The following is a 26,388-nucleotide window of genomic DNA, read 5'->3' as shown; positions in this document are numbered from 1 at the left end:
AGAGACAGGAGGAGGGCAGGGTGAGGGTGGTGGGGGGGGGGGGTAGAGAGAGAGAGAGACAGGAGGAGGGCAGGGTGAGGGTGGTGGGGGGGGGGTAGAGAGAGAGAGAGAGACAGGAGGAGGGCAGGGTGAGGGTGGTGGGGGGGTAGAGAGAGAGAGAGACAGGAGGAGGGCAGGGTGAGGGTGGTGGGGGGGGTAGAGAGAGAGAGAGACAGGAGGAGGGCAGGGTGAGGGTGGTGGGGGGGGGTAGAGAGAGAGAGACAGGAGGAGGGCAGGGTGAGGGTGGTGGGGGGGGGTAGAGAGAGAGACAGGAGGAGGGCAGGGTGAGGGTGGTGGGGGGGTAGAGAGAGAGAGAGAGAGAGAGAGAGACAGGAGGAGGGCAGGGTGAGGGTGGTGGGGGGGGTAGAGAGAGAGAGAGACAGGAGGAGGGCAGGGTGAGGGTGGTGGGGGGGGGAGCAGAGTAGCTGATTGCATCCCAGGTTTACACAAAGCCTCAGTGTTTCTGGACAGGGTAAAGGCCCCTGTGCAGAGGGCTGCTGGACCTGTCTGACTGGTCCACTGGCTGACTGGTTGGCTAGCTCTTTCGCTGGCTGGCTGGTTGGCTGTTTCTGGGGAGCTGTTACGTTGCTCAACACCTACAGGAATAGAGTCACACACAGAGGTGTGTCGAAACACCCCCTGTGCACACACACATATCACACATGCATGTGCTAACACACACTCTCAACACTAAATCTTTATCTCTGTCTAGGAGCCCCCTGACCTCACTTTGAGGAGGAGGGGGGGGGGGGGGTTTGGGAGAGAGAGGCAGGGAGAGAGAGGGGGATCTTCAGTAGCCTCCTGTGCCCACTGTTTCCTTCCTCTGGGTATGAAGAACCACCCATTCATACCAACTCCCACCTCTCTCTCTCTCTCTCTCTCTCTCTCACTCACTCACTCACTCACTCACTCACTCACTCACTCACTCACTCACTCTCACTCTCACTCTCACTCTCACTCTCACTCTCACTCTCACTCTCACTCTGTCTCCCTGTCTCTGTTACTCCCTCCCCTGCTCTCTCTGTCTCCTCTGTTTCTCTCTTACTCCCCCTCTCTCTTACTCCCCCTCTCTCTCTCTCTCTCTCTCTCTCTCTTACTCTGTCTCACTCTCTTACTGTCTCCCTGTCTCTGTTACTCCCCCTGCTCTCTCTGTCTCCTCTGTTTCTCTCTTACTCCCCCTCTCTCTGTCTCCCTTTCTCTCTCTTTCACTCTTTTTCTTCCCACCTCTGTTTTTCTCTAACCTGGCTCCGCCCTCCTACGTACTTCCGCTCAATTTTCATTTCCCTTCAGTACTCTGTCGGGGCTTTCGGTATATTAGCAGTTTTTTTCCAGGCATATTTTTGGCGTTCCAATCAGCGAACAGAGAGAGTGGCTGAGAACGATGACGTTGATGTCGTTTGCTAGTTTGAGTTGTAGTTCCGTAATGGCGACGGAGAACGATGCGAGCGAAGCCATTCGGTCCGTTGTGGCAACCTTGCCGACTATCCAGAAGTTAGAGCCGGAGCAAGAACAGTCTTGGCTGAGTTTTTTTAGGTGGCCATGATGTTGTGGCCCTCCTCCCCACGGGGTTCGGGAAAAGTTTTTCCAGCTCGCTCCGTTAGTGGTGAAGGAGTTGGCTAAGGCGAACTCTAGCGATTGGTTATGGCAGATCCAGAGTGGCTCTGGGCAGATCCAATAGTTTTGAACTTCAACAGAGTACCCGCCTTCAAGGAAGTTAACGCTTGTTAATGGAGCGAGCCCAGACTGTCGTTTTTCTCCCCCTCTCTCTCTCCTCTGGGGTCAGTAACTGTTGTGCTTCAGACAGGGCAGCATAGAGGCGTTCACACCAGCGGCTCTACTGACTGGTTCTCCACTAGCTCCGACTGCTGTTTACCGACTGGTTCTCCACTAGCTCCGACTGCTGTTTACCGACTGGTTCTCCACTAGCTCAGAGTGCTGTTTACCGACTGGTTCTCCACTAGCTCAGAGTGCTGTTTACCGACTGGTTCTCCACTAGCTCAGAGTGCTGTTTACCGACTGGTTCTCCACTAGCTCAGTGTTGTTTACTGACTGGTTCTTCACAAGCTCAGAGTGCTTTTTACCGGCTGGTTCTTCACTAGCTCAGTGTGCTGTTTACTTGGTTAGACTGCTGTTCCTTCCCAGTGTTCAGCCTTTCAAATCATGCTGTGATTAGTGGTAATTAAGAGTGGAGTGATGCTGGGCTCTGGTGTTCCAGAAGCACATCATTCTTTCTCTCCCCAAAACCCCTGCGAGGGATTTCCATCCTGTCAGACCTGGTGACCGACTCCCTGCTGAGGTAGCATGTTCCCACTCCATGTCTCTGGTTCACTGCTCCAGCTCAGACCACCAAAACACCCAAGTACGCACTTCTGGTGGACTTCCTGTATACGTCACTTTGGATCAGAGCATCTGTTTATAAATAACTGCTTTAAAATGCAATGAGAGCAGTGTTGGAGGGTCTGGACTGCTCTGTTCCACACAGTGCAGCTTGTCAGTGCATCTGTCACTCCGTGTGCGTGTGGCATGCTGGCACACTGCTGCCCCTCAGCAAGAAGGTCCTGCGTTCGATTCCCGCTTGGGGCCTGTCGGTGCTCAGGTGGACTATCTCCCAGGCCTTTCTGCGTGGAGTTTGCATGTCCTCCCCATGCTCACATGGGTTTCCTCCACAAAGAACCCCAATCTAAACACATGCACCAGGTCACTCTCCTGTCCCTGGCCAGGACTGGCCTCCCTGGGACTGGTGACAAGGCTGATATAAAATATGGATAGTTTTTCTTCTCTCTCTCTTTCGCCCGCTCTCTCTTTCCCCCCCCCCCCCCCCCCCCCCCCCACCAGGTCTGGCTAGTCTGGTGGTCCAGTGTAAAGCTGTCTCACATGACCAGTCGTTCCCCAAACCCCCCCATTAGAGCAGACGCTCTACACACATACCACACGTCTCTCACACACACACTCACACACTCACACACACACACACACACACATACACACACCACACGTCACACACCACGTCTCACACATGCACATTCAGATCTATGCACATAGATGAAAGGGCTGTTAAAAGTGCTGGGACAGCCACACATGCTCACTAGGTTTAGCTCAGTGGTAAGGGGGTTTGATGGCAGATCAAGAGGTTGCCGGTTCGAATCCCCCCAGCGCCTGCAAAGCCATCACTGTCCTTGGTTTTCTCTGTGAGGGATATGCATATGTCATCGAGAAATGGTGAGGGGGGGGGAGTCGGGGGACACAAGAATCAATTTCCCTCTTTCCTCCCCAGTCTCCTCCCTCCTCTCCTCTTCCCTCCTCTCTGCAGTGACAGTCTCCTGTCTAAAGCCTGCAGTAAGCTGAGACATGATATGACCTAAATAAATGTGTGGTGTGAGGGAGAGGGAGGGCGAGCGAGCATGAGAAAGGCAGGGAGAGGCGGTGTCTTTCTCCTTCCTGTCTCGTCTCATAGTATCACTGTGTCGTTGCCCTGGGCAGCATATGGAACAGGTGTCTGTTTAGCATGGAACCTGTCATTCCAATTAGATACACACACGCACACACTTTCACCTGTGCATGCACTGACCCCAGGGAGGGGGGTGGTGGTGTGTGTGTATGGAGGAGGGGTCTGGTTTGGTCAGGTGTGTGTGTGTGTGTGTGTGTGTGTGTGTGTTGAAACTTCAGCCTGTGAGACAGAGATAAGAGCTGCTGTGTGGACTTTCTCCTGAAGCCATGACTGGCGCACACACACACACACACACACACACACACACACACACACACACACACAGACAAGTATATACACACACACACACACACACAATGTCAAGTATATAGACACACACGCACACCATGTCTGGTACACACACACACTCTTACTATGACTGGAACACACACACTGCACCCCCCCCACACACACTCCCCGCTCTCTGCTGTGTGACAGTCAGACCTGCAGGATTAAAGGCTTTAATTCCACCAGATCCTCATCAACTAAGAAGTTGGTACAACTCTGTGAGAATGCTTTTTTACAACTCGTTAGTCAAGATGCTGGCTCACATGGTCTCAGAGGGGTGGGAGGGGTGGAGCTTAGGGGGGGGGGGGATAGAGAAAGAAAAGGGAGAGGTAGGGAGAGAGGGGGAGTAAAGAGTAGGGATGCAGTGCGGGCTCTCTCAGTTGTCTTGGCTTCTCGAGATAGCAGTCAAGGCTCTAGTGTGGTTGCCTTGTTAGAACAGAACTGTTAATACTTCCTGTATTATCTGGTAATAACTTCTCTCTGGTCTCTCTTTCTCTCCACACAGCAGCAGAACATTTATTCAAGAGCTTTATTGGCATGTTAAGTACAGTGTATTGCCAAAGCAAACATTGTACGGTATGAATTGTTTGCATAAACCAATAAACTCTCTGAATGAAGTCTGTCTCTCTCTTTGTTTCGCTTTGTCTGTCTGGCTATGTTCACACTGCAAGCCTTAATTCTCAATTCCGATTTATTTATCAGATCCGATTTGTTGGCGGTCTGTTCACATTGTCATTTTAAATGTGGCCAGCATCAGATTCCAGTGTGAGCTGGTCGTCGGTCCTGAACTGTCCCGCATGCGCGAACGAACACAAACAACCACCTCACATGCAGGACGCTCTCACACCTGTTAAACATGGAGGTCAGGGAAGTACGTTTTCAAGCACTTTTTGTGTGGAAGCCAGCGAATGTGTGAGTAGGTAATACGGAGGACGAGGAGAACCACATTTCTTATAAGGCCTTTTTGTGCAGCAGTGGCTGCTTGTTCATGTCAGAGGTGAGTGTGGATGCAGAGTCGGAGCCCGGAGTGGTGGCATCGTGACTCCCTAACCTCTACCACCCAGCCTGCCTCACCCAGTTCTGTGTGGAGGTAGTTCTGCTGTGTGGAGGTAGTTCTGCTGTGTGGAGGTAGTTCTGCTGTGGGGAGGTAGTTCTGCTGTGTGGAGGTAGTTTTGCTGTGGGGAGGTAGTTCTGCTGTGTGGAGGTAGTTCTGCTGTGGGGAGGTAGTTCTGCTGTGTGGAGGTAGTTCTGCTGTGTGGAGATAGTTCTGCTGTGTGGAGGTAGTTCTGCTGTGTGGAGGTAGTTCTGCTGTGTGGAGGTAGTTCTGCTGTGTGGAGGTAGTTCTGCTGTATGGAGGTAGTTCTGCTGTATGGAGGTAGTTTTGCTGTGGGGAGGTAGTTCTGCTGTGTGGAGGTACAGAGCAGAATTTTGACAAAAGTCGATCAAGGGTGACGTAAAAGATGCACAAATTCCGATTTGACTGTACAGACAGAGGGTCGCATTGCTAAATATCAGACTTGCATCCAATTCAAAGCCACATAGATCTGAAAGGGGCCTAAATCCGATTTGAAAATGTCAGATTCAATGTGCTTTGGGCTGTTTACACTGTCATCCAAGTAACAGACCTGTGTCACATGAGGATATGGGCCCCATTCAGCTCCAGTGTGAACATAGCCTCTCTCTGTATCTCTCTCTCTGTCTGTGTCTCTCTGTCCTTGTGTCATTTACATTTTAGTCATTTAGCAGACGCTCTTATCCAGAGCGACTTACAGTAAGCACAGGGACATTCTCCCCGAGGCAAGTAGGGTGAAGTGCCTTTCCCAAGGACACAACGCCATTTTTCATGGCCGGGATTCGGACCGGCAACCTTCTGATTAGTAGCCTGATTCCCTAACCGCTCGGCCATCTGACCCCCCGTGTCATGCTCCTGTTCTCGTGGTCTCTCCCTCCCCAGGAGGCTGTGTGATGAACAAGCTACGCCAGAGTTTCCGGAGGAAGAAAGACGTGTACGTGCCTGAGTCCAGCCGGCCGCACCAGTGGCAGACGGACGAGGAGGCCGTCCGCACGGGCAAGTGCAGCTTCGCTGTCAAGGTAACACACCCCTCACACACACACACACACACACACACTGCCCTCTCTCTCACACACACCCCTTATACACACACAGTGTTTCCTTTAGGTTTTTTTTTGCAGTGGAGGCAGGTCTGTCCGAACAACCCCCCCCCCCCCCCCCCCCCCCCAGCCGAGACCGAGTTCACTATATTTCGGAGCAGGTTACTGTAATAGTCTACTGTCTAATAGCTAAAGTAATATTGCACATATTTTCGTCAGATTTCCCCTTAAGCAATAAGGTTAGGCTACTTAAAGGCGACCCTTAAAGGCGTTCTTAATGGCATAAATGCTGCCAATTAATAATTGACGTAACAACTTATTGTACATGGTCAGTAGCCTAGCCTATCGATTTAAGGTAGGCCACTCTAACGCACGTGTACACGTTCGCTTAATTTGATCTTGACATATAGGCTAAGCATTCTGTAGCAAATAATAACAATAAACCCACCATTAATTACTAACTACTTACTAACCGAGCGTGAGGTCATGCCGGGAAATATCAAACTGAGGCCTGAACGTATCAACCGAGCGATAGCGATAGCGAGGTTGATACGGCAAAGCCGAGGTTTGTTAAACTAATTATCTTAATGCAGTGTAACTACTTTAGCATAATAATGCACCTAAAATACAAACGTGAGCAAGGGCGTTCAGCAATCGCTATCGGATCAACAGCCACGTGCAATTTAGCTAGCAGGTGAAGAATACAAACAACGCAAATCACCAGTTAACTTAATTTAAATGTGCAAGAACTATCGACTAATACAATAACAGGCTTAAATGAACTGACAACATAAGTTATACGACTTACAGTTCTCAAGGACGCCCAGTGGCGCGCGTGCCCGCTCACGCATGCACTCTAACAATCACTACTGATAGATGGCCTTTTGTACAGCCCTATGTCTGATACCGTGGCGGCAGAAAAGTAAACATAGAGGAAACACTGACACACACACACCTCGCACACACACACCTGTTCTCACACACACACAGGCATATTCCCATACTCTGGGTGTTGGTAGGGTGTAGAACCAGGACCAGTGTACCAGACAGACTAGATGAGCTCTGCGGTGTGGTGATACCCCACACCACCAAACACTGCTTCAATAGAACACCTCTTCTTTCCACGTCACTGGCCCTTTGTCTGCACGCACACATACATCATATTGTAGGTATCAAAGCAGGAAGGGTAGGAGAGGGGTGACTCTCTCTGGAGTTTCCACTAGTTTACTGTTTGTATGTATGTGTGTACGTGCGACCTAGATTCCTTCCCCTTTTATAAGTTGTCTTCATGTCGTGATCTCATCCCAGCACCTCCCACCTGCTCCCCAAAAACACCACCCAGCCTCTAACCTCCACCACCCAGCCTGCCTCATCCAGCCTCTAACCTCTACCACCTAGCCTGCCTCACCCAGCCTCTAACCTTTACCACCCAGCCTCTAACCTCTACCACCCAGCCTGCCTCACCCAGCCTTTAACCTCTATTACCCAGCCTGCCTCACCCAGCATCTAACCTCTACCACCCAGCCTGCCTCACCCAGCCTCTAACCTCTACCACCCAGCTTCTAACCTCTACCACCCAGCCTGCCTCACCCAGCCTCTAACCTCTACCACCCAGCCAGCCTGTCTCGCCTAGCCTCTAACCTCTACCACCCAGCCTCTAACCTCTAACATCTATCACCCAGCCGGCCGGTCTTGCTACCATGTGAAATTGTCCCCAGGCTCTAGGCAGGTTGTTTTCCTCTGTAAGACGCTAGCTGTGCTGGCTCCTATGCAATAAAATCAATATAGTAATGTAAAACATGAATAAAGTAATCTGAGGTCAAACTTGATGTACGGATTAGGATTAACACCGTATAATCGTAAATCCTTGTTTTTCTCCCTGAAGTGCTGAGGGTGTGAGTCAGAGGTCTGACGTCAGGGGCTAAGTATAGCCTGGCGGGGGGTCACGGGCTGGGCGTGTTCAGGAAGGGAGGGCTTCCCCTCTGGCCACCATGCACAATGGTCCCCGTGGGGTGGGGGAGAGGGGGGGGAGCATGGCGTGGCACCTCAGTGACACAGAGGGTGGGGTGGTTGCTCCTTCCATCTGATGTGTGTGTGTGTGTGAGAGAGATAGAAAGAAAGAGAGAGAGAGAGGATGGGGCTCAGTCACAGTAGCAGCACAGGAGCCAGTCGCTCACTGACCTCACTCACTGACCAGGAAACCACCCACCCAAAACACTCACTCACTCCTTCTCTCTCTATTCCTCTCTCCCTCCCTCTCTCTATTCCTCTCTCCCTCCCTCTCTCTATTCCCCTCCCTCCCTCCCTCCCTCTCTCTCTCTCTGCAGTACCTGGGCCATGTGGAGGTGGAGGAGTCCAGAGGGATGCACATCTGTGAGGATGCTGTGAAGAGGCTGAAGACGGTAGGTCCTTTGTAGATAGACCCTGCCTCACCACCACCCCTTCCCCACCACCACCACCTTACCCTGGGGACTCACCCTGGAGTGACCCCCCCCCCCCACTCCTCTCCTCCTCTCATCCTCTGCTTCTGTGTGGAGGTAGTTCTGCTGTGTGGAGGTAGTTCTGCTGTGTGGAGGTATTTCTGCTGTGTGGAGGTAGTTCTGCTGTGTGGAGGTAGTTCTGCTGTGCGGAGGTAGTTCTGCTGTGTGGAGGTATTTCTGCTGTGTGGAGGTAGTTCTGCTGTGTGGAGGTAGTTCTGCTGTGTGGTGGTAGTTCTGCTGTGTGGAGGTAGTTCTGCTGTGTGGAGGTAGTTCTGCTGTGTGGAGGTAGTTCTGCTGTGGGGAGGTAGTTCTGCTGTGTGGAGGTAGTTCTGCTGTGGGGAGGTAGTTCTGCTGTATGGAGGTAGTTGTTCTGTGTGGAGGTAATTGTTCTGTGTGAAGGTATTTATAATAATGTAATTACAATGTGTCTCATTTACAAATAAATGTGTTCATTTAGTAGACACTTTTATCCAAAGCAACGTACAGGAGGGACTTTGAACGTGTGTGACCCCTTGATCTGCAGTCAAATGGTCTTATCACTGAGCTGTAGCCAACCCATCAGCCTTGTCGTCTCTTCACACGTCTGCCTGTCAGCCCGGCAGATAGACAGCATGTACTTCCTGTCTGCCTGTCAGCCCGGCAGATAGACAGCGTATGTACTTCCTGCCTGCCTGTCTGTCCGGCAGATAGACAGCGTCCCGTACTTCCTGTCTGTCAGCCCGACTTATCCTGTGTCCGTGCGTTCCAGAGGAGTTGCGTAAAGCAGATTCCAGCGGAAGGAACAGGAAGCCATGGGCGACGGCTTCCTGCTTCTGACTGCAGTGACCCCCACCCTTTACCCCCCCTCCCAGAGTGGACAGCACTGACCCCTCAGTGTGGACAGCCAGTACAGTACCAGCACCCCCTCCCCACGCTAGCTAATACCCTCACGTTAACATGTTGTGACATCAATATACAGTGGCCGGGACATCACCACCATCAACTCTGTCATAACAAGCTGCACTTGCGACTGGAATATTGGTAGCTGAGACTTAGCAGCACGTTCCTGGAGTTCTGAAGGTTGTCCATGAAGTCCTAGGATCAATAAGGATGAGACGCATTCACTTATCACCCATGAGCCTTTGAGAATGTAGCAGAAGAAAATAGCTCCTGGACAGCACACTGGTGTCAGCTTTGGCTAACTGAATGCATTACGGTGGATGGCAAGATTACGGTAGCTAAATCTGGCCTCTAATTGGATTTATGTCTACATGGTTTGTTGTCATCATGTATAATTTCACTGGATTAAACCGGATTTCACTGGAAATGCATCTTTGGAAGAAATTGTGTAACTTGGTTTTACGATTGTTTGCATGTTTTGTTTTACAAGGCGAAAGTAGGCTGTTTATAAGGTACAAAAACAAGTAACAAACATCCACCAAAAACACAAGTGTGCATTGTGGGAGAGAAAGAGCTAGACAGCCTGGGACACATCCAGGATGGTCTCTCTAGCCTGGCACACATCCAGGATGGTCTCTCTAGCCTGGGACACATCCAGGATGGTCTCTCTAGCCTGGGACACATCCAGGATGGTCTCTCTAGCCTGGGACACATCCAGGATGGTCTCTCTAGCCTGGCACACATCCAGGATGGTCTCTCTAGCCTGGGACACGTCCAGGATGGTCTCTCTAGCCTGGGACAGGTGCTCCTGCAGAGGAAAACACAACCAGGCAGGTGTAATGTCTGTCACACCTGCAGGTGTGGAGTGCTGTTTGGTGCAGACTTTAATCTGAGCTCCAGGCATTCCACAATCACCCACCCCCCACCACACACACCCACATGTAAACATGTGGCCCAGACCCTGAAGGCATGCTGTGTTATTGAGTTACCCTGCCCCTAACACGGACCACGGGACAAGACACGAACCAAGCGCACCAAAGAGTCACTCTGTCTCCTGTCCGTCTCCCCCGGCCTGCTCAGAGTCCCTGACCCTCATCCCTCTCTAATTACATTTCCTTTGCCATAACGTAGCCTTCATCCGGCTGCCTTCCACCCTTAACTGTACACAGACAGATGTGTTTGGATGGTGTCGGTTTATGAGTCTGAATGGCTCTGTAACTTGGCTTTTGTGTATGTGTGGCCTTCCTGACCCCTGTACCTGTCTCCCAGGTAACCTGGTTGTCTACCTTTCTCCCAGGTAACCTGGCTGTGCACCTGTCTACCAGGTAGTAAGGCAGTTCTTTATAACCTTGACATAAAAGTCACAAACAAACACCTCCCCGTGCCTGCAATCCTCCCAGCATGCTAGCAGTCTGCAGGGGGCCAACGATGGTTTTCCCCACTCCTCAGTGAACCCTGACTCACAGACAGAGAGAGAGAGAGAGAGAGAGAGAGAGAGAGTGGTGGGGGGGGGGCATAACAGCACTGTTGCACCACCAACCTCCAGGCTGCCCTTTATCCCTGCAATGTCACTTCCTGTCAGCTTTGGCCCGTGCCCCTGTGTTGGCCGGAGGAGTGTGCTAATGGTGGCGTTCTACTTCCTGTTTCCTGGCATGGCCAGCCTCATTTGGAAGACAGCGTTTGATGGTCTCCTTGCGTTCCTCCATGTTAGTCCTGATATCCTCATCGCCATCTCTCTATCCCCCTTATGTCCCAACCATACATCCATCATTATCTCTCTAAAGACCCTCTCACTAAAGACTAAACACCTTCTCTTCAAAGACTAAAGACCATCTCTCTAATGACCATCTCTCTAATGCTGGGTACGCACTAAATGTTTTTTTTTTTTATCTTTTAAGATTTTCAAAATGTGAGAGACCACAAACATGAGGACCAAATCCTAGACTTAACCGCTTTGCTCCCCCCACACATCAGGATTTCTGATCGTAAATATGCTGAATATTTACGATTTGCGATCGGGGCGGCTCCGACGTTCTTCCGAGCAGGTTCGGTCACTCTTAACACACCTCACACCAAGGGAAAATCTGATAAAATAATCTGCAGAACCATCAAGATAATCGGGACATTACCTAGGATTGTCGGAAGGGAGGAAATCGGCCCGTTTATCCTGTGGTGTGTACCCAGCATAAAGACCATCTCTCTAAAGACCATCTCTCTATAGACTAAAGACCATCTCTAAAGACTATCTCTGAAGATAAAGACCATCTGTCTAAACACCATCTCTCTTAAGAGAGATGGTGTTAAGATGGCTGCTCCATATCCTCCTCCACTGGGCTGCTCCTCCAATGTTTCCTCTTTATTCCTGTATGTTGCCTGACTTGTGTTTTTTGTCTTCATTTGGATTGCATTTTTTTTGTCTCTTTAAGCAGGTTGTCCTCACGTCCCTGTGACACACCCTAATGCCCCCCCCCCCAGCCCCACCCCCACCTCACCCAGACTAACTCTAGCATTGTGAACTCTGACCCCCACCTCACCCAGACTAACTCCAGCAGTGTGAACTCTGACCCCCACCTCACCCAGACTACATCGAGCTGTGTGAACCCTGACCCCTGACCTCGCCCAGACTAACCCTAGTAGTGTGACCCCTGACCTCACCCAGACTAACTCTAGATGAATGAACCCTGACCTCACCCAGCCTTTAGCAATGTGAGCATGTGTCTTTACTCTCTAACGCTGCCCCCTGCCTGTGGATGCCATTTATAGCTACTGTCCAATCCTGCTTTAACATGCGGTTGGTAGTCCTGCTTTGACTTGCTGCTGGGAGTCCTGCTTTATTATAATTATAATAATAATACATGTATTCATTTTTAGCACATGCTATTATTTAAAGCAATGTACAGAGGGGGATTTGTATCTTGATCTGGAGTCAAATGTTCTACGGAGCTACCAACCATTTACCATGCTGCTGACAGCCCCCAGCCTCGCCCGTGGGCAAAATCAGGTCACTTTTACCTGCCTGGCCCTGGTTCTTTTCTGCAGTGGCCTAAACCTGACCTTTGACCCTGTCGATCAACGGGAGTCGCTCTCTGACCCTGCTCCCAGGCCCGGTGCTCTCCGCCGGCCAGCCTGCCAATCAGTGTTCGTCGATAACAGAGTGGTGTGTCTCACCGTCCCAGAATAGAAAACGTCATTTGGGATTATCTCCCGCTCCTGGATCCCTGCCTTCTTTTCCCAGTCAGGCCACTTGTGATGAGGTCACAGCTGAGCCTGTCGTTCTGTACCACCTGGGGGCTTCTCCAGCCCTGGTGGGGTGGAGGTGGGGGACTGAAGCGTGTGTGACCCAGCAGGGAGGCTTGGTGCTGGGCTGCAGGGTGCTCTGGGGTGACTGGATGTCTAATCTGGGGGGGTGGGTGGTGTTTGGGTTCCTGCCAGGCTGGCTAGCAGAGTATCATAACTAACCTAGATCACAGCATTAATAATGGTTCTAGATGACCTTCCCCCCTCACTCTGCCTTGATCACCTCACCATCACCTCCCACCTCGCCACTCACTCATAACCAGGCTTCAAGTCCGCCCGCTCTCCCACCGAGACACACGCACACACACACACTCATCTGGGCGCAGGATATTCCCAAAGCCCTCATCGGTAACAATCTCCTGCCTTGTCCCTTCCATTCCCCCTCCCACATCCCTATACCCCCCCCCCCCTTCCACCCCTTCCAGGACAGGAAATTCTTCAAGGGCTTCTTTACAAAAGTAAGTTGTGCTTTGTGTGTCTGAGTGTATCTTCCCTCACTGGTAACCCCTCACACTGTGATCTCGCTGGGAAACACTGGGTGCCGTCTGGATGGGCCTGCTCTGTCCCAGCAGCAGCAGACCACACCTGCATGTGTGTGTGTGTGTGTGTGTGGGGGCACTTTGTGTTTGTTTATTTGGTGTGTGTGTCTCAGGTTACCTCTACGAAACATGAATGGCAACATTTCTAAGTGTGTGTGTGTGTGTGTGTGTGAGGATGTCTCACCCCCATGTGTGTTTCCTTGTTGGGTTGGTTCAGCTCCGGGTCACTCCAGCGTGAGCGGGTCTCGTGTCACATCCTCTTCCTTCGTCTTCTTCTCCTCTGCCTCAGCGGGGCCACTTTCACAACACCCAAACTCATCAGCACTGCTCTTCTCTCTGACACACTTGTATTCTACCCTTTTCAGGCAGTGTGTGTGTGTGTGTGTGTGTGTGTGATTGAGTAACAAGTAAGTGTGTGTGTGTGTGTGTGTGTGTGTGTGTGTTTCTAGGGCCGGGTGAGTCATTTTCAGCTGAGGGAGCTGATTGAAGAGATGTCTGGGTGGTTAAGCTTGCTGTGTGTGTGTGTGTGTTCTCTAACCAGTGTGTATGTGTTCTCTGCAGGCAGGGAAGAAGGCTGTGAGGGCGGTGCTGTGGGTGTCTGCAGATGGCCTCCGTGTTGTTGATGACAAAACAAAGGTAACGTTTCAAGTCTGAGCTACTGGGGCAGGGCCGGGTCCTGAGGCCGGGTCCTGAGGCCGGGTCCTGAGGCCGGGTCCTGAGGCCGGGTCCTGAGGCCGGGTCCTGAGGCCGGGTCCTGAGTTCCAATGGCCTGGTCATGGGTCCTGGCCATGGTTCTAACCCTTCAATAGATCCAGAACAGTATGGTGTTTATGGGTCTCTGAATACGAAGAAGCTTCGCCACTTTACTTCCTGAGGCCTTTCTCTGCTCCATGACAGTGACCGTTTAATGGTTCCGCTTTCAAATCCCATTATTCCTTACAACACAGTTAAACACTCCCATCACACATGAACAAGAAACTTGAACTTCTTACATGTTGTGCTGTGCTGCCCCCTGTCAGGCAGTAGTTGGCATTGCATCCTAATTTCCAGTCAGCTAAATGCTGTGGATAGTTTAGTGTTTTGTAAGGGTGGTATGCGTTTGATAGATTGATATTAATAAATATTATATGGATAGTTACAACCAGGAAATCAGCCTTTTCACAGTTTGATAAGGGATATTACTGACCATCCACATGGATTATCAGTAAACGCGTCAATTCAAAAACCCATGAGATGTGTTAGTCAACGGCACAAGGCGCATAACCCGTGGGTTATTTGGAGATGTGCCCGTATTCATTTGGCTTTTATCCAAAGTGACGCACAAAGGGGGATTTCAACCTACAGCCACTATATCAGCAGTCACATTCTCTGCCGCTAAGCTATACCCATCCACCATGCTGATGGTGTGGTTGTTGACGTCGATGGTGCGGTTGATGTTCTCGTGGTTTCCCCCCCCCCCCCCATCAACAGGACCTGATCCTGGACCAGACCATAGAGAAGGTGTCGTTCTGCGCTCCGGACCGTAACTTTGAGCGTGCGTTCTCCTACATCTGCAGGGACGGCACCACCCGCCGCTGGATCTGTCACTGCTTCATGGCCATCAAAGACTCCGTAAGAGATCACCACCGAACACAAGAACGGCCTCCATCACGGCCTCATTCTGAAACACAAGAACGGCCTCCATCACGGCCTCATTCTGAAACACAAGAACGGCCTCCATCACGGCCTCATTTGAATGAATGAATGAAAACCTCTATTCCCCCGAGGGGAATTTGTTCTTCACCAAGAGCTTAAAAACAGAGATACATTCAACACTGCAGACAGGACAGTACAGTGGACATAACACATTTATTAAAAAGCACAGCGAGACAATAAATGCAAGAAAAAAATTATACAAAGATTTGCAAACACAAGAACGGCCTCCATCACAGCCTCATTCACAAACACAAGAACAGCCTCCACCAGATACCAGGTCATCCCCCTCCACCCCCAGCCCTCCTCCCCCCCCCAGCCCTCCTCCACCCCCCAGCCCTCCTCCCCCTCCCAGCCCTCCTCCCCCTCCCAGCCCTCCTCCCCCTCCCAGCCCTCCTCCACCCCCCAGCCCTCCTCCACCCCCCAGCCCTCCTCCACCCCCCAGCCCTCCTCCACCCCCAGCCCTCCTCCACCCCCAGCCCTCCTCCACCCCCCAGCCCTCCTCCACCCCCCAGCCCTCCTCCCCCTCCCAGCCCTCCTCCACCCCCCAGCCCTCCTCCACCCCCAGCCCTCCTCCCCCTCCCAGCCCTCCTCCACCCCCCAGCCCTCCTCCACCCCCAGCCCTCCTCCACCCCCCAGCCCTCCTCCACCCCCCAGCCCTCCTCCACCCCCAGCCCCCCTCCCAGCCCAGCTCAGCTCCGTGTTCCCCCAGGGAGAGCGTCTGAGCCATGCCGTGGGCTGTGCCTTCGCCGCCTGTCTGGAGCGCAAGCAGAAAAGGGAGAAGGAGTGCGGCGTCACGGCAACCTTCGACGCCAACAGAACCACCTTCACCCGCGAGGGCTCCTTCCGCGTCACCACGGCGACAGAGGCGGCCGAGCGGGAGGAAGTGATGAGACAGCTGCAGGAGAAGAAAGGTGGGTGTGTCCGGGATTCACTTCCTGTGCGCCAGGAAGCTTTCTGACGGCATGGAGTCTTGACTCACTGCAGCGTGTTTCGATCTGTCCACACAGGGTGGGTGTACTCTGTTCTGATAGGCTACCGTTTGGCAGTTTTGAAACATCTGTGCTCTGACTGGTCATACGCCTTCATATGCATTCTAAAGCTGAGCTTTACTCAACTCAAGAGTCCTTATTAACGGACGGAAAAATACGTCCGCTTCCATCCTGAGCCAAACCCACTGGTACACAGGAACTACGCAGTGCACATTCTTTAGAATGTGTTGTTAGTTTAGACTGTTAGGAAGCAGGACCAGTATACTAATGTACCCATACGTGTTAGAAACGACAAATCCACCTTAAAACTCGAACTGGAAACGGTCTGATTCCTGAAGCTCTGATTTCCCCCCCCCCCAGCCGAGACGGACGTCAAGACGTCACTTCCTGTGAGCTCGGCCCCGAGCGTGCCCCCCTCCTCGGCCCCCCTCCAGGGGCCCCCCTCCCCCTCCTCGTCTCCCCCCCTGTCCGCGCATGGCCTCGGGCCCCAGGCCATCCCCCGCAGGCACGCCCCTGTGGAGGCGCTGGCCCGCCAGGGCTCGTTCCGAGGCTTCCCGGCGCTCAGCCAGAAGACCTCGCCCTTCAAGCGCCAAATGTCACTGCGCATCGGCGAGCTGCCATCCACTATGCAGCGCAAGTCTGACTTCCCCATGAAGAACACAGGTGAGACCCGGCACGCACACACACTCAGATGAGACCTGGCCCCAGCTTGTCTCTCCTTCTCTCACACACACACACACTCAGATGAGACCTGGCCCCAGCTTGTCTCTCCTTCTCTCACACACACACACACACTCAGGTGAGACCTGGCCCCAGCTTGTCTCTCCTTCTCTCACACACACACACACACACACACACACACACACACACACACACACACACACACACTCAGGTGAGACCTGGCCCCAGCTTGTCTCTACTTCTCTCACACACACACACACACTCAGGTGAGACCTGGCCCCAGCTTGTCTCTCCTTCTCTCTCTCACACACACACACACACACACACACACACTCAGGTGAGACCCGGCCCCAGCTTGTCTCTCTTTCTCACACACACACAAACATTTAGTCATTTAGCAGACGCTCTTATCCAGAGCACAAAAACACACACAGGTCTGTTTAGCCTGTCTGAGAGCTTTCTGGTATGTCCACGTGAAGTTGTGTGTGTTTAGGGGTGCAACAATTCAACAATCCCTCTGTGTTCAGCACATTAGGGGTAAAAAAAACATTACCATTTCAGTGTTCTCTCTGTATTTTCGGTGTATTTTCTGTATTTCCCTTCGTAAATGCCCCATCATGTTAGATGTATTATCGTTAGCACAGGGCTGCCAACTTAAAAATGTTGCTGCGTTCTAAACCCCCTCTAACCCCTTTCACGGGTGTTCGCACGTCTATGCGCGCATATATTAAGTAGTCCTGCTAACGTTGTAAACAGTAAGTCGGCGTCGCCTTTTCAGCTTGAGAAATACAAGGTGTGGCGTGAGAGCGTGTGAACTGGTTGAAATACGTGTGTCTCACGGCCAATGCCACCCCTAGTATACGTGTGTGTGTGTGTGTGTGTGTGTGATCGTGAGATTGCGTGTGTGTGAGCGAGGGAGAGAGTGTGTGTGAGCGAGGGAGAGAGTGTGTGTGTGCGCGAGCTGTCAGTGTTGCTGACTGCTGCTGTGTTGTGCTGCAGTGCCGGAGATGGAGGGCGAGAGCGACAGCATCAGCTCTCTGTGCACCCAGATCACCTCCGCGTTCAGCGGGCCGCCCGAAGACCCTTTCTCCTCAGCGCCCATGCCCAGACCTGCCACCTCGCCCCAGTCTCCCGTCGCCCCAGGTAACCAAGCCAACCCCGCCAATCAACCCACCCCCCTAACCCTGTGTGCGAGCATGAGAGAGGGCTTGTGTGTGTGAGGATGCTTCTAAAGCCTTGTCTGAGTTCATGCTTTTAACCGTTTGTTTTTTATTCATAATTTTTATCTCCGTCACAACTATTAATCTGTACATTTCCATTGCATGTGAGCGATGTTTCTGTCTAACACTATCAGTACACGAACGTACACCTGCTTGCCTATACTAGCTACCATCTCTTCTCTGCTGTAGTGAGTGGAACAGCGCCTGCCTTCCCTGTTGCTGCTGTAGCTAACCCCCCTGCAATGCCCCCTCCACTGCCTGCCCGAGACACTAACCCCTGGGCCAAGATCCCAGCGGGGGCCCCTGCCTCGGCCCACCCAGGTAAGGAGTCCGGAGGGAAGCCCCCTGCCACAAAACCGTCGGACTCATTCAGTGTGTGGAGATTTTACATTTAATTCGGCACACAAATCGTGAATAAGACGTGAAAGTACAGCAGATAATCAAGGATCAGACGTGCATCGTTCTAACAGTATTTCTGTGGTCAGAATCATGGAACGGTCTGTATTCACCTGATTCACCTTCTCATTCCAGCCGCAGGAGGTGATTGGACGAGCCCGGTGATCGTGGCCTCGTCCCCCTCGTCCTCGCCCGCACTGCCCTCCCACAGACGCACGCCGTCAGAGGCCGACCGCTGGCTGGAGGAAGTCACAAAGTCAGTCCGTGCCCCCCAGCCTTCCCCCCTACTGACCCCAGCCCCACCTGCCCCCCAGCACTCACCCCTCCTGGCTCCAGCCCACCACGCCACCCAGCCCTTCCCCACCCCCGTGATGACAGCCCCCACCCAGGTGGCCTTCATGCCCTCCGCGGTGCCCCTGGTGCCTCCCCGCCAGCCCGTCTACCACCCCCAACCTCCGGGTCCTTACCCCATGTCCAACGGGCTGGCCTATGCCCAGCCCAGTGTACCCGTGGTGGGCATCACTCCCTCCCAGATGGTGGCCAACGTGTTCGGCTCGGCCACGCATCCCCAGCCCTACCCTCCCCCCCCGGCCTCGTTACCCACGTACGACGGCCTCGCTCCCTGCCACCTCAGCCCCTTCACCAAGCCCCTCCCACCTTCCGCCGTCATCTCCAGCCCCTTCCAGCCTCCCAACGGCAGTGTAGCCTTCAACGGCGCCGAGAGCTGGGCCTCCACCGCTCCCCAGGCCCCTGCACCCTGCCCCGCGGCCCCGCCCCAGGCCGACGCCTTCGAGGCGCAGTGGGCCGCCCTGGAGAGCCGCTCCCGCCAGCGCACCACGCCCTCACCCACAAACCCCTTTTCAAGCGAGCTGCACAAGACCTTCGAGATCCAGCTATAGAGACTGACAGCGTTGAGGAGGGGGAGGGGGGGGGGGGAGGAGGGAGGATGGGAGAGGGGGAGGGGGGGGAGGAGGAGGAGAGGCAAACCCTGACCTCCCTCCCTCCTTCTCTTCTTGGTCTGGAAGGACAACCTGAGCAGAGAGGAGGAGGAGGTGAGGAGGGAGAGGAGAGGAGGGTGTGTCCTCTGCTGTGTATCTCCAGGATGAAGAGAACGAGCTGCGTCGCTCCTGGCGTGTCATTGTCATCTCCTCCCTCGTGGTTGTTATTCAGCTCTGGGCTGGCGTTGTCATGACCCTAAGGGAACCCCGTTCCATCTTTGGAGACACCCCACCATCTCCACGCCCCGCAGCTGCTCCCCTGGCCTCCAGGTGCTGCTCACAGCGCCCCCTGCTGGCTGGAGGGGGACTTCTCAGCCACCTGTCAGGACTGCAGCACTGTAGAGAACTGAGCTTCCAGACGACAAGCTCTCCTTCACCTTCAAAATCAGAAGGAGAAGAGAGAGAGAATGCCAAAATCTTTATTTTTATGCATTAAGTATATTTTAAATAGCTTTGGAATCTTAACAGAAGAGTTGTAAGTAATCTTGCCAAAGGCACAGGCTAGCTACAATGAAATGAGTGTATGTGTGTGCGTACAAGAGAAATTACAATATATTAGACATGAATATATATATATATATATGTATATATATCTATAAAGAATCTATACTGTACACACAGCTCATGACAGTGCTGATTTGTAATGTGATGTAAAGAGAGATCGAGTGAAGGGACAGCTGTTTTACTTTTTTTTTTATCTGTATTTTTCCTTTGTTTGGGTCCGGTGATTGGATGTGCATGTCACTGTAAATAGGTTATCATTGCTGAAACAATCACTGTGGAGCCAGCCTCGACTACCACTGATCTCTCCTTTCATACCGTGGATTTTATTGTTTTTACTGGTGTAGTACTTTTCAGTACTCACTGAATTGTACCCCCTGCACCTCATCTTAATTTTTCTTTTTGTGCGTCAACCTTTTTTTATATTTTAACAGTGTCATCTGCCATTTTCCCATTTCATAGCGTTATTTGTATTTAATTTTTTTGCATTACATTAGTTGATCCTTTGGTTTTGCACAAGCACTAAAGTAGTGGATGATTTGGCCACACAGGTGATAATGATGACCAGTGGTTTGTGTGGATCTGAGGCATCGGTGGAAGGAGAGGAGGATATTCATTTGTTGATCTCACTCTAATCTGTCAATCTTTTTTTTAATCAAACCTGTGAATATGATCTATTCTCTGATCTAGTTTTTCTCCATTTTGTAATTATTTCATTACTTTATTCCATCTCTTTTAAAAAATATTGAAGCTAAAAAGATTGAATAAATTGATGGTGGTAGAGGAAAACTGTTTGTCTTTCTTGCCTCTTCATGTGTTGTCTAATGACAACGTCACTCGCTCACGTGACAAACAGTAGTCCTGCTGAATGAAAAAATAAACTAATTACTGGCTTGTATGAATTTCAATATTAAGAAAATATTGAGGGAGCCTTCGGGGTGGGAAAATAATAATAAAGAAATAAATATATATGTGAGATTACAATGGGTTGTGTTGCCAAAGGCAAGCACACGTTTTTTAATTGTATTAATTTTGTTATTGTAAGAACAAAAGTGTACACACATTCAAGTATATATATGAACATAAGATACTCTTACAGTCAGATATTATATAAAGACAATATTGAAGTAAAATTAATAAAAATTGATTGTAAAGTCATTCTAAAGTTACAGGGGTTACAGAAAAGAAGCTGTCGTATAGTTTTTTTTTTTTTTACATATTTAAGTGACTGTAATAGTAATGTAAGCACACTTAATAAATGAGTTGGCCAGGTGCAGTGACGCAGAGAATCATTTTCATTTTCCTTTAAGCACCGAACATTGCGTGGGGGCGCCCGCGCCTGGCTTCCGTCACCATCATAAATAGAGCCGGAGGAAATGGATCACCAGCAACGAGAAACGAGTGTACATGTGCAAGCTATCAGCTGGCGTTGTGTTATGGAGTCGCCGTAACCGCACAGGTAAGTGAGGCTTGAAACTTGCATACGTGAGACATGCACGCACTTATTAACTTGTGTTAGCCTAATGAATGTTGGAGCAACGGAGTGAGACAGTCCAGTTGTCAAGCTCCTGACGCAGCTAACGTTAGCTACTCAAGCTAGCCTGCTAGCTCAGCTGGTTAGCTCAAAACTGGGGTGAACCGTTAGTTTTCCTAACGTAGTGACACTCTTCTGTGATGGCAAACCAATTCGCACGTACATGTATTGAAACTGATGACACCAACCAAATGAAATGACTTGCGCTTCATCGTCCTGGATACTTCTTGCTCTCTGTTTAACACTGGCCTCATCATGAATGTGTTGCCTTGACTTGATGCGGGTTACGCATGACGTGACTAGCAACCCACGTCAGTTATAACTTCAACGTGTGATGGTATTGACATCGGACAGAAGTTGGTAAACATTGTAACTGAAAGTTGTAAAGTGTTTTAACTACACCGATGACTTGAACCTTGTAGCCTAATTAACACACAACCCCTACATGCCTGTTTTCTTCATTTGTGTGTGTTTTTTTTTTTTTTTTTTTTTTAAAGACCAGCCCTTCACAATCACACAGCATCACCCAAGACACCCCCTCCCTCCACTAGTCAGAAAGCAAGATGTCCCGACACAGCCCCATAACCACAGCAGTTGTGACACTGCTGGGGGCAGCATTAGGAGGTCTGCTCATATGGCGCACCCTGCGGGCACAGAAGAAGAAGACACTTCCGCAGGGACGGAAGGAGGCGGGTTCCCTGGAAGAACCCATCACGCCGGAGCCTGCCCCCCTGGTGGTGGAGCGCCAGCCCTCAAGGCTGCCCGCCTCCCTGCCCTGCCCAGAGCAGCTGCTGGGGGGGACCCCAGTGATGGTGAACTCCCAGGAGGACTGGGACAAGCTGTGGCCTTCGCTGCAGAGCGACCTAGCTCTCTTCCCTGTCCTGGGACTGGACTGCGAATGGGTTAAGTTCAACGGCGTAAGGATACCTTTTGCATGTCCTCCAGAAAAGGCCAAGGAAACCAATCAGTGCTGTGAGGGATTCTAACCTGACACGGGTCCTGCCCTCCTGTTCCCCTCCCCAGGTGTCCGTGAAGGGCCGCGCCTCGGCCGTGTCCCTCCTCCAGATGGCGTCCTACTCGGGCCGCTGTGTCCTGGTGCGCCTGCAGCCCTTCCGTGGCGGCCAGCAGGCCCTGCCCCTCAGCCTCACGGAGGTCCTTCGCGACCCACGGGTCTTAAAGGTGGGCGTCGGCTGCTACGAGGATGGCAAGCGACTGACCCGAGACTACGGCCTGTCCCTGGGCTGCACCCTGGACCTGAGATACCTCGCCTTGAGACAGAAGTACGCCCGCGTTCTGGCTCCTAACCCGGCCAGCTCAAGTACTGTGTGTGTGGATGGATGGAGACCACTTTGACCCTGCTGAGACAAAAGTGTGTGTGTGCATGCATGACAGCTAGAGATATATATATTTATATATATAGTGTGTTTGTGTACAGGCAGGTGGTGCTGAACAACGGCTTGAGTCTGAAGTCTCTGGCAGCAGACCTCCTCAGTGTCTCTCTGGACAAATCTCTAGAGCTGCGCTGCAGTGACTGGGAGGCCGACAGACTCACCCTGGAGCAGGTAGCTATAGCAATGACTCTGGAGCAGGTAGCCATAGCAACAATCCCACAGCACACTGACCCTGGACCAGGTAGCTATACCAACAACCCTGGAGCAGGTAGCCATAGCAACAACCCTTCAGCACCCTCACCCTGGAGCAGGTAGCTTTAGCAACAATCCTGGAGCAGGTTGCTATAGCTTCGACCCTTGACCCTTACCAGTCAGTCAACCAGTCATTTATTCATAGAGCACATTTCAAATCAACAATGGAGAGCCAAAGGTATAAACCAGATTATTCTGGGTAGTAAAACTAGATGGGCCATCGGATAAACATTGGCGGTTCACTGATTTGTGGTTCACTTGACCCTAGATGGCCTATGCTGCCCGGGACGCCCAGGTCTCCATCGCCCTGTTTTTCCACCTCCTGGGCCTCAGCTCAGAGGTCCAGGCCTTGGACGACGATGGCAGTGTCCACACCCAGCTGTGGGGGCGCTGCCAGGGCCTGGTGGACGTGCCCTTCAGGGCCAGGGCCGGAGGAGAGGGGGATGACAAGGAAGGGGAGAGGAAACGACGCAGCAGGAAACCCACGATGGAGAGCCCAGTGTCTGGAGACCAGCAAGTTCCAGACCCACGAAAGAACAAGAGGAAACCATTAGGTGTGGGCTACTCTGCCAGGTGAGGAGATTATTATTATTATTATACTCTGCCAGACAAGTGATTTTTATTATTATTGTTGGGATACTCCAGGTAAGATCTGGGCTGGGTTAGCCTCATTGTTGTACTTTGTGTGTGTGTGTGTGCTGGGTGCGTTTTACAGGAAGTCTCCTCTCTATGACAACTGCTTCCTACACGCTCCAGACGGCCAGCCCCTCTGCACCTGCGACAAGAAGAAGGCCAAGTGGTACCTTGATAAAGGAATAGGAGGTACACTGACCAACTCTAACCATTTTAGGAAGAAAGTTAGGCCTTAGGCATTTGGGAAGGTATGCGTTGGAGTGAAGGGTAGAAAGATGAAACGGTCCGCTGCCTGACTCAACTTTTTGCCTCCCTGAATCTGACTCTTAACTCTGACTCCGACTCCCTGAATCTGACCTTGACAGAGCTGCTCAGTGAGGACCCCTTCATCGTGCGTCTGCTGTTTGAGCCGTCGGGGCGGCCAGACTCCCAGCAGGATTATTACCTGACTGCCAAGGAGAACCTGTGTGTAGTCTGTGGCAAAGCAGACTCCTACATCAGGTCTGGCCCTCTGCCCTCATCCACACACCGCTGCTATCCATCCACACATCAATAATTCTGCCTGCATGTTTCCAACTGCCCTTATGCCACATCCCTCTATCATTCCATCAGTAACTTTTGTCTATTGCCCCTCATCCCTCAGCAACATTAATAACTCTGTCTGGCGCCCACAGGAAGAACATTGTCCCGCACGAATACAGACGCCATTTCCCCACCGAGATGAAGGACCACAACTCCCATGACATCCTGCTGCTGTGCACTTCCTGTCACGCCGCGTCCAACGTCTACGACGGCTTCCTGAAGCAGCAGCTGGCCGAGGAGCACAGCGCCCCCCAGGGGTGCGAGGAGGGCGTGCGGACGCTGGAGGACTCGGAGCGGCGCCGCGTGCGCTCCGCCGCCCGGGCTCTCCTGACCGCAGGGGAGGGGCTTCCCGAGGCGCGCCGCGACGAGCTGCGGGCCGTCATCAGGGGTTTCTACGGTAGCGAGGAGGGAGAGGTCGGCGAGGAGGCACTGCAGGAGGCCGCGGGCCTGGAGACCAGGTGTGTGTGTGTGCTCCTGAGACTTCTTTGTGACTCACCCCGGAGGAGTGAGTTTGTGTGTCTGACCGTCTTAATCCCACATGTGAGCCCTGACCTCCCGCCTGGTCTCTTGTCCCCAGGATCTTCAACGAGAGCTACGTGGCCCATGGGCTGAAGGTGGTGCAGGCGCATGCCGCGGGTGGCCTCCGAGGCCTGATGGACCTGGAGCGCCGCTGGAGGCAACACTTCCTGTCCGCCATGCAGCCACGCCACCTCCCTCCGCTCTGGGCCGTCGACCACAACCACGACAAGTTCCTGCGGAAGTACGGAGAGGACCTCCCCATCCAGTTAAACTGAGCCCCTGCTGTGCCCGGAGGCCCCAGGAGAGGGCGCTGTGGGCGTCCTTGTTCGAGGTGAGACGGTGTCACACAGAACTGTGCCAAACGTGATGCCAGCCTGGCATCCAGGCCCTGAAGAGACTGACTTAACCGCCTCCTGATGATGAACTGAATACCAGACATGCCACCAAGAACTCTTAACTTGAAACCGCTGTCTGGAGAACACACTTGCATATGGACCTTTTTTTTTATAGAAATGGATGGGGGGGGGAAATCATGTTAAAAAACGAAAAAAAAAAAAAATGAAGATTGATTTCACAAATTTATGGAAATTGTATTTTAAAACGAACTGAAACCTGCTCCTAAATCTCTAATTTTGACCTGCAGGTGAACAGCCTTAATAATTTCTATGCATTTGTGTTTGTGTAAAAAGAAAAAAAAATCAATTTTTTCCTCAAAGAATCTAAGGTCATTTTAAAATGTAAACAATATTCTGAGGCCCCCTTCTGGCACACAGTAGCAGCCTCTTCTACAGCAGACCAGACTGCGTCATGGTGACCAGTCACTCTACAGCAGACCAGATTGGGTCATGGTGACCAGTCACTCAGGTTGATGGAGGTGAAGTCACAGACTAGTTAGACTAGTTGCCATGCCGAACGGAACCTTCCTTGACCCCGGTATGTAAGCGTCCTGGACAGAGTCTCTGCAGTTGGGACACCTCCTGACACGCGTGCTAATGTGTCTCCTCCACATGACTGGACCTGAGACTAACGTTGCTCCACCCTCATCCCATTCCACTGTCCTCCATGTTGAACAAGAGTCAAGTGCCAACCCTGATGACCTGAGTCACTCACTCTGTTGGTTAGAAAGATGGCCTTAAGAAACCCAACCCATGTGCAAGGCAGAGATTTCCATGTTTTCCAGCATGATGGCATTTATTTATTGTTCAGAAACTGTTCAGCTTTGTATTTATTTACATTTATCCAGGTGTAACCCTTGAAGCTGTTGTTTCCTTAAATTGTAAATTACATAAATAAAGATCATGTTTGTATTATTGTTCCCTTTTTTTGTCATATTTTGCATAGTTGATTGTCAAAACCGTATAGCCAGGAAAGCATTTGAGGATGGAAACCTGTGAAGTTAGACGCCAGAACCTAAGATTTCAGCAGTTATATTAATGAGATCATTCAAACGCTGGAGAAAAAAAAGGGTCTCACCATTTTCATATTTTTTATTTTGTACAAAATCACAGTTTAATAAATAAGTCTGTAAAAAGGGTACAAAAGCTGTTAACATTATATGAATCACCTTCATAACTTTCAGGTCAATGGAGTCTAGGATTCTTACCAGTATGATTTTTTTTTTTTTTTTACAATCTGTTTTTGCTGAATTAAGGCCTCTTGATTTTGGCATTAGAACAATCTGTAAGTCAAATGGTTTTATCTTGTTGAATTAGTAGAACATGAGCTCCAGTGTCCTGCTTTCACAGTTCAAATACAAAGAATTCATGAAATGAAATAAATATAAAAATGCAAAATGGCTCAACATGCAGACATGACCACATTCTCAAAATACTATTAAAGTTCAAACATGGGCACATTTCTTAAATTCAGATTCAGT

The 26,388-nt window shown here is 51.4% G+C and overlaps 2 protein-coding genes across 6 annotated transcripts in view; both read left to right on the top strand.

Annotated features, from left to right (window-relative positions):
- numb (NUMB endocytic adaptor protein) overlaps positions 1–20,390 on the top strand; it is a 28,148-nt gene extending 7,758 nt beyond the window's left edge. Inside the window, exons 2-11 of one of the 3 annotated variants that reach the window (XM_062469105.1) lie at positions 5,769–5,905; positions 8,254–8,328; positions 13,008–13,040; positions 13,683–13,757; positions 14,592–14,732; positions 15,526–15,727; positions 16,166–16,468; positions 17,486–17,629; positions 17,896–18,027; positions 18,238–20,390. In XM_062469105.1, coding sequence (XP_062325089.1) covers positions 5,780–5,905; positions 8,254–8,328; positions 13,008–13,040; positions 13,683–13,757; positions 14,592–14,732; positions 15,526–15,727; positions 16,166–16,468; positions 17,486–17,629; positions 17,896–18,027; positions 18,238–19,001 — 1,995 coding nt within the window. In that variant the 5' untranslated portion in view covers positions 5,769–5,779 and the 3' untranslated portion in view covers positions 19,002–20,390. The remainder of the gene's footprint in view (positions 1–5,768; positions 5,906–8,253; positions 8,329–13,007; positions 13,041–13,682; positions 13,758–14,591; positions 14,733–15,525; positions 15,728–16,165; positions 16,469–17,485; positions 17,630–17,895; positions 18,028–18,237) is intronic. The other 2 variants (XM_062469106.1, XM_062469107.1) reach the window with 2 other exon arrangements.
- A 512-nt stretch (positions 20,391–20,902) lies between these two features.
- On the top strand, positions 20,903–25,824 carry exd2 (exonuclease 3'-5' domain containing 2). Of its 3 annotated transcripts, XR_009931357.1 has the most exons (10): positions 20,903–21,060; positions 21,633–22,052; positions 22,159–22,415; positions 22,571–22,697; positions 23,047–23,351; positions 23,494–23,600; positions 23,777–23,912; positions 24,086–24,451; positions 24,571–25,155; positions 25,286–25,824. XR_009931357.1 is itself a non-coding variant. In XM_062469109.1 (9 exons), exons 2-9 carry the CDS (start codon positions 21,699–21,701, stop codon positions 24,785–24,787), a joined length of 1,854 nt encoding a protein of 617 aa, XP_062325093.1. In that variant the 5' UTR covers positions 20,903–21,060; positions 21,633–21,698; the 3' UTR covers positions 24,788–25,824. The 3 variants fall into 3 exon arrangements, 2 of the variants coding, with proteins under 2 accessions (XP_062325093.1, XP_062325092.1); XM_062469109.1 differs by having other exon boundaries at positions 21,633–22,037; positions 24,571–25,824; XM_062469108.1 differs by having other exon boundaries at positions 24,571–25,824.
- Positions 25,825–26,388: the final 564 nt, after the last annotated feature.

Source organism: Osmerus eperlanus, chromosome 9, assembly GCF_963692335.1.
Source record: "Osmerus eperlanus chromosome 9, fOsmEpe2.1, whole genome shotgun sequence".
NCBI classification, from domain to species: domain Eukaryota; kingdom Metazoa; phylum Chordata; class Actinopteri; order Osmeriformes; family Osmeridae; genus Osmerus; species Osmerus eperlanus.
The sequence above is the reverse complement of the archived record's forward strand: the minus strand, read 5'-3'. Positions and strand labels throughout refer to the sequence as shown.